This window comes from Eptesicus fuscus, chromosome 7 (assembly GCF_027574615.1).
Source record: "Eptesicus fuscus isolate TK198812 chromosome 7, DD_ASM_mEF_20220401, whole genome shotgun sequence".
Taxonomy (NCBI): domain Eukaryota; kingdom Metazoa; phylum Chordata; class Mammalia; order Chiroptera; family Vespertilionidae; genus Eptesicus; species Eptesicus fuscus.
Window position 1 is genome coordinate 81,389,224 of NC_072479.1, and position 13,668 is coordinate 81,402,891.

Sequence of the window (13,668 nt, forward strand, 5' to 3'; positions counted from 1 at the left end):
GTGTGTAAAGGATATGTAATATATAAAGTAATATATAAAGGGTGTGTGTGTGTGTGTGTGAAGGATATTTAGTGTATAAAGAGTGGGTGTGTGTAAAGGATATCCTATCTAATAATAGACAAATATGCAAATTGATCATACCTCCAACACACCACAAGCCACGTCCACAAGCCACACCCACCATCCAATCAGAGCGAGTATGCAAATTAACCCAAACCAAGATGGCTACAGCCACAGAGAGCAAGGTTTCCTAGGTAACAGAGGAAGCCAAGCTTTCCGCCTGCCCTTGCCAGGCCTAAGCCTCCACTCAAGCTACAAAGTTTCAATTATAGAAGGTAAACAAATTCAAACAAATGGCAGCAGAATGGAGCTTGAGAGAGCAGGCCAGAGTTGCCACCAGCAACAGGGGAAGCAAAACTTTCTGCACACCCTGGCCGGGTCCACCCGCTTAAGGCAACAAAGTTTCAATTATAACCCCGACAGAAATGGCTGCCAGCCTTGGAAGGAGCCCCAGGCTTGGTTCTGCTCCAGGCTACAAAGTTTCAATTGTAGAAGGAAAATAAATTCCAGATACCAGGCCCTCCCACTTGCGTTGCTAGGGGGCGTGGCCGGCCTGCAAACCACCACAGGCCCTTCGCTCAGGCCACCCCACACCCCAAGGGAACCCCCACCTGATCCGGGATGCCCTTCAGGGCAAACCAGCTGGCCCCCACCCCTGTATCAGGCCTCTATCCTATCTAATAAAAGAGTAATGTGCAGATTGATCATCACTGCAACACACAATATAGCTGCCCCCATGTGGTCAAAGATCCTGCCCCATGTGGACACAAGGTGGCCACCACAAGATGGCCATCAGGAGAGGGCAGTTGGGAGGGACCCAGCCTGCAAGGGAGGGCAGTTTAGAGGGACCAAGCCTGCAAGGGAGGGCAGTTGGAGGTGATCAACCCTGCAAGAGAGGGCAGTTAGGGGTGACAAGGCCGGCAGAGGAGGGAAGTTGGGGGCAAACAGGCTGGCAGCAGAGTTTTTAGGGGGTGATCAGGCAGAAGTGGTTAGGGGCAATCAGGAAGGCAGGCAGGCAAGCAGTTGGGAGCCAGCAGTCCTGGATTGTGAGAGGTATGTCTGACTGCCCGTTTAGGGATCTGACTGCCCACCGGGATCGGGCCTTAACGGGCAGTCAGACATCCCTCAAGGGGTCCTATATTGGAGAGGGTACAGGCTGGGCTGAGGGACAACCCCCCTCCGTGCACGAATTTCATGCACCGGGCCTCTAGTTTAGTATATAAAGTGTGTGTGTGTGTGTGTTTCTAAAGGATATTTTTCATTCTCTCAATATGGCCTCTCCTGGAGCTCCGTTCTGGGTTCTTTTCTCCATAAACTTACTTTTACTATAGATGATCAGTCTGTTTCCCTTTCTTTCCATACTCTTTGTGTTGGTGGAAAAGGAATGAATTCCAAATTTGTCTTCATATCAACTCTCATCTGATATATCCTGATACATGTATTGAAACCATCCTATCTAATAAAAGAGTAATATGCAGATTGACCATCACTCTAATACACAAGATGGCTAGCCCCCTGTGGTCAAAGATCCTGCCCCCATGTGGACACAAGATGGCCACCACAAGATGGCCATCATGGGAGGGCAGTTGGGAGGGACCAGGCCTGCAAGGGAGGGCAGTTAGGGATGACCAAGCTGGCAGAGGAGGGAAGTTGGGGGTGACTGGGCCTACAGGGAAGGGCAGTTGGGGGGGACCCAGGCCTGCAGGGGAGAGCAATTGGGGGGGACCAGGCCTGCAGGGGAGGGCAGTTAGGGGTGACCAGGCCTGCAGGGGAGGGCAATTAGGGGTGACCAGGCCTGCAGGGGAGGGCAATTAGGGGTGACCAGGCCTGCAGGGAAGGGCAGTTAGGGGCAATCAGGCTGGCAGGGGAGCAGTTAGGCATTAATCAGGCTGGCAGGGGAGTGGTTAGGGGGTGATCAGGCTGGGAGGCAGACGCGGTTAGGGGCAATCAGGAAGGCAGGCAGGCGAGTAGTTGGGAGCCAGCAGTCCTGGATTGTGAGAGGGATGTCCAACTAAACGGGCAGTCGGACATTCCTCTAGGGGTCCTAGATTGGAGAGGGTGCAGGCTGGGCTGTGGGACAACTCCCCCTGTGCATGAATTTCGTGCACCGGGACTCTAGTCCTATATAATAAAAGCCTAATATGCTAAGTGTCTGGTTGGCCGTTCAACCAATCAAAGCATAGTATGCTAATGATATGTTAAGGGCGCTCAACCACTTGCACTGACCACTGGGGGCAGACAGTCAACCATTCAACCAGTTGCTATGATGTGCACTGACCACTAGGGGGCAGACACTCTGACTGGTAGGTTAGCTTGCTGCTGGGGTCTGATTTATCAGGACTGAGCGAGATGGGCTGGACATGCCCTGGAATCCTCCCTCATCCCTCCCCGGCCCCGATTGTGCAGGGGCCCCTTGGCCTGGCCTGTGCCCTCTCACAATCTGGGACCCCTCAGGGGATGTCAGAGAGCCGGTTTCAGTCAGACGGTGGAATGACCGGTCACTGTGATGTGCACTGACCACCTGGGGGCAGATGCTCAATGCAGGAGCTGCCTCCTGGTGGTCAGTGTGCTCCCACACGGGGAGCACTCCTCAGCCAGAAGGTGGGCTGACAGCTGGTGAGTGCAGCAGCGGTGGCGGGAGCCTCTCCCGCCTCTGTGGCAGTGCTAAGGATGTCAGACTGACAGGTTAGGCCCACTCTCTGCGAGAGGGCTCAGGCCGGGCTGAGGGCCTCCCCCCCCCCCCCGCCAAGTGCACAAATTTCATGCACTGGATCTCTAGTTAACTTTATAGTTGTGATTTAATGCTTAAGATTCAAATTCAAAACCAAATCACTGAATCTTTCACTCCCATTTTATCCTACTGTTTTTCTCACCTCAGTAAATACCAGCCACTTCTATTCAGTTGTGGCCAATTTTGATAAATTAAAAAAGAAAGAAAAAGAACAAGTAAAACTATTATTACTTAATTGTTCTAGAAATCCTGGTTAAGTGGGTGAAGTGTAAGCCTATTTTATACAATACCATCTCTCCCGAGGGGTGAGCCAATTTAAAATCACCTTCTTATCTACATTTTGATCTTACCAAAAAAACTAACGGAAAAACGAAATTTTGGAAAAACAATGAACTCTTTGCAGCTAAAACCAACGTGTGGGTGAGAATGTGTGTAAGTGTGTGTAAGTATATGCTACTAAATTTAAAAAAAAATATTTGTGTATTTTTTAAAGATGTTTATATTTTTTCAAAGACACAGAAGACATAGTTTGGTGATGAGAAAGTTCTATAAATGTTTTTATTGATTTCCCTATGGGAAAGACATTTCCTGTTAGAAATTACTGTTCTTTCTTCATTCTTGCCACAAGTTTATAACATTTCCCTCGTTGGATACGTCAGCACAGTAATCTTTGATACCGTGACAGTCTTTCCAGGCCCCAGATCAGAGTTCACAGGCATCCAGCCCCCATTTGGACGGCCTGTGGGTTGGGACAGTTTGTTCTTTGTCCTAGTCTAAGAAACTAAGAATAACCTAATGGGAAAGAGGATAGTTAGAATACTTTAAAGATAGAGAACTCTCCTGGTAATTGTGACTCATCATTTTCAAGTCTGTTTTTCATAAGTAAAAGAGGGACTTTGCTCTATAAAACATAACATCTCTCGCAAAATTAACGCATGTACTTGCTTCCTTAAAATAATAATAAAAATTTCGTATTTACTTACATAAAATTCCTTTTAAAGATATCTCAAAAATATGGTTTGACATTAAATAAATATATTTCATTTTATAAAATAAGTATTTTTGGATAGCTTCTTTTCGAGTACTTTTGGAGAACAGTTAATTTTCTGAATGGCTGGTCTCAGCAGTCCTTTAGAACCAGGTAGACGCGTGTATTAACTGATTGCCTGAGTTCTGTCAAAGTATACAACTATACTGCCTGCACTGTCCTCTGCTTACTGCCTGACTTGTGATAAAAGAAAATGGAAGGAACTGCAAAGCCAACACTCCCGCATAAAAATGTTACCAAACAGCCAAGAATAAGGGGGAAAGGTCAGCATGGCAGTTTGTAAAAGGTAGCAAGTAGCAAGAACCAGACTCCTTTTGCCTCTTCCCGCTATCTGCTCGGAGGCCCGTGTCATATAAACTTTTCAAATAGATCTACCGGAGGGTTCAAAAGGCTTTTCTCTCCTCAATTTGAAGATATCAGTGCTTTAGTTGTTTTGCATTTCTTCCATGCCTTTGAAATGTTAGCCCTTATTATTTGAGTTTAATCATTTGTAATCAGAAGTGTCATTTTAGAAAGAGTTGTAAAGTTAGTCTGGTTTGTTGTTGTGTACCAGAACATCGCCAATGGAGACCAAAGCCAGGGCCCATTACAAGAGGTGTTTATACTCCCCGGAAAATGACCGTGGTGTGGGCAGACCACAGGTGATCACGCAGTGGCCGAGTCAATAGACAAGAAAATAAATCTTTTAGTGTAGTGATCATTTTTCTTTTTTATTCCTTTGAAAAAGTATGATGTGATTTGAAAGAGTTAACAAATGAAATGCATGCAATGAGTTACTTAAATGTGACAATCCATAACAGTTCCTGTCACCCCTTGTAGCCCTCTCATCCTCCCTCCCTTCCTCCTTCTCACCCTTCTTCCCTCCCTCCTCCTTTCCCTCCCTCCCTCCCTCCTCCCTTCTTCCTCCCCTCCCTCCCTCCCTGCATCACTCCCTTTTTTCCATCCCTCCCTCCCTCTGTCCATCCCTCCCTCCCTCTCTTCCTTTCTCCTATTTTCTTTTGATGACTTCTTCAAAAAGTTTCCTGAATACTTGAAGCATTTTAAAAGCAGACTGAAATAACACTGTATGAGTTTTGTCACACTTTCACTTATTTCTCAGGGACAACAAACACTTCCTAAAGCACTCTCCTCGGGGGAGGATGGGGGAGGGGGGAATCATAGTGTAATGGTCACAAAAAGCTCTCTTCATGACCTGGTCATTGCCACGTAACAAGTTAACTAGTCAAGTGGATTACTACATATCAGGTCTTTGTACTTAATCCTTGAAGGTGATATACAAATAATATATCTGTGTGTGTATTTTTTAAATACACAAACATATTCTCCCCCTTCCCATGCGCTTATTCCTTCCCCATTTTTCTCATAAAGATATGTTCATGTATGCATCCTTTCCTTAAGCATAAAATAAGTAGGGGAGAGTCGTAGTAGGTAAGTCAAAGGTAGTTTCAATGACTATGGCCATAAACTCGCTGAGTCAAAGTCAGAAAAACCAGTTCTTGCTAAATTCTACTACTAATTAACAATGTGGTTCTGACACATCATTTCTCCTCTTTTGGCATTCATTTTCTTATCTATTTTAGGGCTTTGTTAATCATGTTTTTCAAAGTCTCAGTGAAAACGTCAGCAGAATGCCTCATTCATTCATTTAGTCAGAGGTTATTTATTGAATTCCTACACTGTTCCAGATAAAGCAAACAAAACAGCCAAACTTGCTTTTCACCTCAGGCATCTGTTTTAATGAAAGGAGATAGGTAGGTAGGTAGGTAGGTAGGTAGATACTAGTAGGTGGATAAATTGATAGTGAACATTAGAAGGTGCTAAGTGACCAAGATTGATAAAGCCTGTGATGGGGAGCAGGTTGCAGTTTTAAAGGGGGAAATCTAAGGGAGGGAAGGAGAACCATATGGCTGTGTGTGGAGGAAGCATTCCAGGCAGAGGCTCTTAAACGTGAAGAGCACCAAGGAAGCCACTGGGAATGAGAGTGGAGGGGTTGGAGGTCATGGAGGGCCTTTTCCTGGGAGTAACTTGGAGGAGAAGAGTTGTAATATCTGACTTACATTTTTAAAAAGATCATTTCAGCTGTTGTATTGAGAAAAGCATGAAGAGCAAGAGGTGGGTGGTGGAGAGGAGAAGCAGGGAGAGCTGTGAATAGGCTGGTGGCTTAGACCAAGCTGGTAATGGAAAAAAACAATGGAGTGGAGTGGTTGGGTATTTGTTATATTTTGATGGCAGGATTAACAGGATGTGCTGATGGATTGGATGTTATCAAGGACAAAAGGGACTCAGCATAGCTCAGTGATATTCTGCCACAGGAACTGGAAAAATAGAATTATCCTTAACTAAATTGGGAAGTCTAGCATAAAAGCAAGCTCCAGGAAGAAGATAAGCAGGTAGAATTGGACGTGTTATATTCGAGATCTCTAGTACACATCTAAATGGCCATCAAGGAGGCCGTCGGCGTGTGGATCCAAAGTCCCAGGAGCTTCTGGACTGGAGAAATCATCGTGCTCAGCATTAGCTTTTCAGTGGCATTTAAAGCCCTGAGCCTAGTCCCAGGGGTCACTGGTGGCGTGCAGGCAGAGAGGAGGTCCCAGGGTGCCCTGGGGTACTTCCATGTTACTTAGGAGATGAGATTATCCAGCAAAGGACACTGAGAAGGAGAGGCCCAGGGAGACATATCAGGAGAGTGGTGTCTGAAGGCCACAAGAAGTGTTTCGGGGGGATCGCCTCCCTCAATGTTGCTGATAGGTTAAGTGAGACAAGGACTGGGAATCTACCACTGGAGTTTAGCAAAGTGTCGTGGAGGGCCAGGAGCCCAATGACAGTGAATGTAAGAGAACATTGGAGAATGGAAGTGGGAGTGAACTCATATAGACAGCTTTTCAGAGAGTTTTGCTGAAAGGAGAGCAGAGAAATGGGCAGGAGCTGGAGGGAGCATGGGGTCAAGAAAGGGCTTATTTAAAGGTGAGAAATAATAAGAAAATCATAGCATGTTAGTGTGCTGATGAAATGATTTAGTGCAAGAGGGAAATTGGTGACCCAAGATAAGTAGAGGAGACATAACTGTCCAATATTTAAATGGAGGACCTGGGGCCTGCGTGTGTAGGGGGGTGGCCCGAGGAGCACCGGAACAGCCCATCAATCGTGTAATAGGAAGGAAGGAGAAAGGCAGCAAGTGCGGGGGACATGCTGGGCGGTGAGGAGAGCTGTAAGGAAACTTAGGGAGATTCTCTTCTAACTTTTTAAATATTTTTTCAGAAATTAGAAAAATGAGATTGTCAGTTTACGGTAAGGATTGGGTAGTAAGGTGCTGGAGGTTTACAGAGAAAAGAGATAGTCAATACTTGTGGAAAAGTGGGGAAATTATATGTCTAGCACAGCATTTCTCAACCTGAGCCCTGTTGACATTTTGGGCTGGATAATTCTGCTGCAGGAGACTGACCCGTGCATTGTAGATTGTTCTGCGCATCCCAGGCCTCTACCCATCACCCCAACGGTGGCATCCAAAAGTGGCTCCAGCCATTGTCAGATGGCTTCTGGGGTCAAACTTTCCAGCAATGGAGACCACTGGCCTAAGGAAATGTAGTGTGATTGTCAGAGGGCGTTAACAACCCAGTTGAGGTTCACATTCATGAATTTAACATGAGACCATTCAGCATTCTTGTGTTATACTCAGTGGGCAGGTGCAAGCACAGAATAAGCAGAAAGTTAGATTTAACAAGCGTTGGGGTTCTGCCCAATGAGTACAATGAAGAGAGAAAAGAAAAGCTAGGGAGTGGTTTTAATAATTGATCACGGAATTTGTGCTGAGTGAGGATGAAACTGAGGAAAGATGGTTGGAACACTAGTTAATATACGTTCTATGGGGTGGAAGGATTATTGGCATTGGGAGGGAAGGAGAACCATATGGCTGTGTGTGGAGGAGGCATTCCAGGCAGAGGCTCTTAAATGTGAAGAGCACCAAGGAAGCCGCTGGGAATGAGAGAGGAGGGGTTAGATTTAACAAGGCTCTGGGAGTAACTCTGAAGAGTGAGATGTGTTAGGAGTTTTCAGAAATAACCTACTCGGTGTCGGTGTCCAGGGAGAAAATCGCAGATGGAGGAGGTGCAGGACGAGCTCATCCACAGGCTGACCATTGGCCGGAGTGCGGCCCAGAAGAAGTTCCATGTGCCACGGCAGAATGTGCCAGTTGTCAACATCACTTATGACTCCACACCAGAGGACGTGAAGACGTGGTTACAGTCAAAGGGCTTCAACCCTGTGTAAGTCTCTCTGGGAGTTCTCCACAGTTTTGTGTGTAAGCATGCATTGTTTCCAGTTTCGTCACCAAGATGTCACAAATGACTCTAGAAATGTAAGAGCCCAAACAGCCTTTGTTAATGCTCAGGAAATGGCTGTAGCTGTTTATAGCTAAAAAAGAATTGGAAGAAGCAGGAATAACTCTCCTTTGAAGGGCACCTTGTATTCTGAATGGTGGTGTCGCATCCCCGGCCCCTTCAGTGTTGAGACTGCAGCTTCCCGTCTCCCTTCTCAGGCCACTTGGGAGGGACTGTCTTAGGCAGACTCGGGACCATGTAGGGCAGAGAGCAGACTCTCTGGATATAGGTGCCAGGCAAATAAAAAATAGGTAACATTGCCTATTGTGAACCATAATCTAATTGGTCTTTTCCTTTAGTGAACCCATGGTAAAGTTTCTAACTTACCTATTATTTTTGTTAACAGCTTATGTGTTTGTTTTTTTTAAACTCTCTTTACTTGATTTTGAGTCTCTGCACACACTCTTTTTAAATACTTAAAATTTTTGCCAATTACAGTTTACATTCAGTCTTATTTTGTATTAGTTTCAGGTATTCAGCACAGTGGTTAGAGAGTCATATACTTTTCAAAGTGTTCCCCCCGATATTTCCAGAACCCACCTGGCACCATACATAGTTATTGCAGTATTATTGACTGTATTCCCTAAGCTGTGCTTCACATCCCCGTGACTGTTCTGTAACTACCCATCTGTACTCCTCAATCCCTCCACCTTTCTCACCCATTCCCCCAACTCCCTCCCCTCTGGCAACTGTGTCTGTTTCTGTTTTGTTTATTTTGTTCTTTAGATTTCACATGTAAGTGAAATCGTATGGTATTTGTCTTTCTCTGACTGACTCATTTCACTTAGCATAATACCTTGTAGGTCCATCCATGCTGTTGCAAATGGTAAGGTTTCATTCTTTTTTATGGCTGTTTATTATTCATATTTTCAAACCTTTTTTCTTATTATTAAGAAGACCCCTTAACATTTCTTGTAATACTTGTTTGGTGGTGATGAACTCTTTTCAGCTTATGGGTTTTGACACAATAAACTATTGAACTAATACATATTCAAGAAAACTTGAGTATTATAAACTCACTTGCCCAGAATGACTTAATAGTGAGATTCACTGGTTAGTCCATTACCTTTTCCTAGAAAGTTCTCTCTTCTTCCTATGAAACATAAAATTTCAAGGAATTGGTCCTAAACAATAATGATACTACACCAATTGGCTCCTTTTTGATCCTTCAGACTCCTATAGCAGGGCTGGGCCATATAAGGCTGGTGAAATCATTTGGTCTGGCCCTGCCAAGGCATTAGGGGTGAGTTTATTAAATGTTTGACCAAATATAGCAGGCTACTTTTTAAGTTTATAATTTTGTGTGGCTCCAGAATCTATAATAATAAAAGTGTAATATGCTAGTTAGACTGGACAGCCAACGACCTTCTGGACGAAGCCGGGGCTGCGGGATCGAGGCAGCTGCTGTGGTTGCGAAGGCCTACTCTTGCACGAATTTCGTGCGTTTGGCCTCTAGTGATGTTATAAATATCCAAATGGCTCTTGGCAGGAAAAAGGTTCCCCACCCCTGTGATATAGCCTCAGGGTCATATCACGCATGTCCCTGTCCTTATCTGGACTAAGCAGTATAGTACCATTTGATGAGTTCCAGTGTATGGAACACTTAGAAAAGAGGTTATAGCAGGACCAGAAATGCTCTCTTTTCTTTTTAATAGACAGTATTTCTAATCCTCTATTTCTTTGTTCTTTTTTTTTTAGGACTGTCAATAGCCTTGGAGTATTAAATGGTGCACAACTTTTCTCTCTCAATAAAGATGAACTGAAGACAGTCTGCCCGGAAGGGGCCAGAGTCTTTAACCAAATCACCGTACAGAAAGCCGCATTAGAGGTAGGACTTGTCAACCTGAGGTGGTGGTGGGCATTTGTCAGGAGTGTGGACGCTAATTGAAAGCTCTGGACTCATCTGTTTATGTCCATATTGGTCAGTTTCCCTTCCGAACAGAGCTGCATTAAGTTTGACTCAGCATTTGTAATTTGTCACCGGGGACCATCAGTGACCATTTGCAGGGAGATTAATTTGTTATAAATGCTTGCATAACAGGAAGCTTGGGCATATACTTTTGGACAGTTAATGAAAACGTAATGTTCCCATTTTATATGCATTAGCTATTTCTGTAGGAATTTACATTTTGACACAATAATGGACATTTACTTTTGAGTGAGTAAATGCCTTAAGCGGCCAGAACTCTTTTGCCTGTTCTTAATATTTAGTTTGGAGACTATAGTAGGTTAGAGGTTACAAGTTCTTAAAACCGTGGCTGTGTGTCTCAGGCCTCGTTATCCATCTAAATAGTCAGAGGGAAAATACCAGTGAGGCATCATGAACATATGAGCATAGGGAGCCCTCAGAGTAGTTATTCAGTCCTGGTTGTCTGTGGAGAAGCAGAGTAGATATTTTCTAGGTTCTACGTCCTTAAGCTTCCACTATTCTACTCCACTTAAAAATGGGCCTTGTAGGGGTAGTTTCCAACTTTACATCTCACAGCTCTTAATAGCTTCCATGAGCGTTCTACTTGGACTCAAATGAAAGGATATAGGCTTTGGCGTGAAATTGAAACATGATTATCTCCAGCAGGTATATTATGTAAATTCAATACTCAACTCAGAGTAAAATAGTTTCATGCATACAACCCTGTAACTAGTCTCATTCAGGAAAATTATACTTCCCTTGGAAATTTTTCTGCTTTGATCTGTACGTATCAGGCTCCCTGCATATGGAATATGAATAGGGAATCATATCTTTTCTGAGGCCGTTTTGTTAGCATTATAATACATTCTAATTTTATTGAGAGTGTATAAATACTTCCTCAGGGTATGATAAAAGTGCTGTATTCCTAGCATTGCTGGATTCCTTTTGTCCAGACTCCCTGTCATTGTCATTTGCCCTGACTGCCCACGTCCTCCTGGTCTCGCTCCTGTTTCCCTGGCTGTGAATTGAGGTAGAGACTGACTACCTGAGGTTCTTCAGCTTCCTCAGCTGCCTTCCCACCACGCCCTTCTCTTGCATCTAGTTCATTTATTAGATTACTTACCTGTGTTCCCAGAAACTTTGATTGATAAGAGCAGGATAAGGAGGATGCACAGGGATTGCAGGAGGTCTTGGAAAGGAGAAAAGCCAAGCTGACGTCAGAAGGTCAGCACTGTGTGGAGGGGAACTTGGTGTGTTCTGAGACAGTCTTTGGGCCTGATTTAGAATTCCCTAAAGGGGTCTAAGTTATCTTCTTAGAGCTAACAAGGGTTCTTTGATAATTTTCCATCCTATTATGCTTATTGTACACATATCTTCTTTCTCCCAGGGGATCTAGAGCTGTCAACATGTATTATTATTAGTCTTTAATCCTCACCCGAGGATATTTTTCTCCATTGATTTTCAGAGAGAGTGGAAGGGAGGGAGGGGGGAGAGAGAGAGAGACAGACAGAGAGAGAGAGAGAGAGAGGAATATTGATGTGAGAGAGACATATAGATTGGTGGCCTCCTACACTCACCCTGGTAGGGGCTAGGGATCAAACCTGAAATTCAGTGACATGCCCTTGACCAGGAATTAAACCCGAGATCCGTCAGGGCGATGCTTTAACTACTGAACCATACCAGCCAGGACTGTCCACATGTATTATTGATGTATCCTCATCATGTTCAAATGAAAGTCATGATGAGTGAATGCCCTAAGATACTATATAAATAAAAAAATATATTAATGTGATATGTTAGTGACACCCAGAAGCATCACTTACATGAAGGGCAGCCTTGAGTTTTTCCTCTAACAGATATTAGAAGAAAAACACAAAGGGCTTTTACCCTGAGCTGTTTGATGCTGTGACCTTCAGCCTGCACAGAGCAGTAACCGTCTTGTCTGAACCTCGTTTGCTTTTCAGGATAGCAGCGGCAGTTCTGAATTGCAAGAGATCATGCGAAGACGACAGGAAAAAATCAGTGCTGCGGCTAGTGATTCAGGAGTGGAATCTTTTGATGAAGGAAGCAGTCACTAATTTCTTTGTTTGTTTTTAAACTCCATTTACATTTTTGGCATTATTCCAATGTGCTTTGTTTTAAGAAGCCATGAAGGGAATGTCAGAGTTTTATCTCCTGGTACACTTTATTTATCGCCATAAAAATAACAATGCAAACATAAGTAAGTAGAGGACTTGCTTCTGGCCCATTATTTTTATTAAAACTGAAAAAATTCTCATTGAATTTTTTGCCCTTGGGAAATATTTTCTTAACCAAGATGAGGTGTTTTTTTTTATTGGATTAATTATTTCATCCTCATCTCAGTGTATAGGCAGGCATTTCTGACGGTGGTGAATTTACGTATTGCAGCAAAAGGAAGACATCGCCCATGATTCAGAATCTAACCATTCCGGATTTCCCTGTGACTATGGTGTCTGTCATTCAGGGCAGAGTTACTTTAGGCTAGCTTCTGCTTACTTGGGTCTCTTGTTTGACATACGCAATGATAGAATATTTTGATTTATTTAAAGTTCTCTATGCCAACACTTTTTAAAAGATCAAAACATTTAATGAACTGTAAAAATACAACAAGGCCTTGGACGTGCAAATATAAACCTATGGAGCATTCCCGAGACATTCTCTTTTTGTCATGGCTCTGTTGCTTACAATTCCTTGTATAGCTTGGATATTGATTTAGCTTCTATTCTGCTTATTATCTGTTCTGTGTTCTTATATATGAGAAAGCACAAGTGGAAAAGAGGTCATATATATTCAAACTATGTCCCCAGAAGTAGCCTGCATTGGTGTGAGTTACAGTATTTTGCTTAATGAAGGTCTCAGTTCTGAATATTCATGTTAGTTGTTAAAAGGAAATTGGGGCCATTTTATGTGTTTATCTGTGTCAAGTTTTTCTGGTTATAAGAAACACTTAATTTACACATATGTTAATCCTGTGAAAGATTCTAGATATAGAAAAGAAAGATACTTAACCTTCAACAAATGTTATTTTTGGAAACACGATTTTTGTCATTAAATGTTATATTATTTCACATATATAAAACAGATGTTATGTAAGAATGTTGTATATTTTAACATAAATCCATTTAGAGAGATTATCTAGATTCATTAATTTTCATAGTGCCTTTTTCACATGCGTCAGCTGGAAAGTCTGCAATAAACAGTATTTGCTGTATATTAATAAATGGTTTCTGCATCACTGGCAAAATGATTCTTTGGTGTGTAGACGGGATCAAGGTTGAATGGAATGAGAAAAACAGAGGCTCACTCATATTTTTAAAACTGATTTTCAGTGTATTTTTGAGTTGGTAGAAACCACTCTAGAATACTTTCTTCAATTGTTTCTCTTCTTTTCACCTCTCTTATTTCATTAGCTCTTCCTTCTACTGTCTAGTCACAGTTGGTCACAGTAGTAAACACAAATTTACATAGCACTTATGATTACCAAGTGCTTCACAGAAATGCTTTGTTAGATATCTATTATAAC

At 43.2% G+C, this 13,668-nt stretch overlaps 1 protein-coding gene across 7 annotated transcripts in view; it reads left to right on the top strand.

Annotated features, from left to right (window-relative positions):
- EPS8 (epidermal growth factor receptor pathway substrate 8) overlaps window positions 1-13,380 on the top strand; it is a 178,006-nt gene extending 164,626 nt beyond the window's left edge. For all 7 annotated transcript variants that reach the window (XM_028143985.2, XM_054719243.1, XM_054719244.1 and 4 more), the window contains 3 exons: window positions 7,921-8,101; window positions 9,914-10,043; window positions 12,089-13,380. In XM_028143985.2, the coding sequence (XP_027999786.2) occupies window positions 7,921-8,101; window positions 9,914-10,043; window positions 12,089-12,202 (425 nt within the window). In that variant the 3' untranslated portion in view covers window positions 12,203-13,380. The remainder of the gene's footprint in view (window positions 1-7,920; window positions 8,102-9,913; window positions 10,044-12,088) is intronic.
- The last annotated feature ends 288 nt before the right edge of the window (window positions 13,381-13,668 follow it).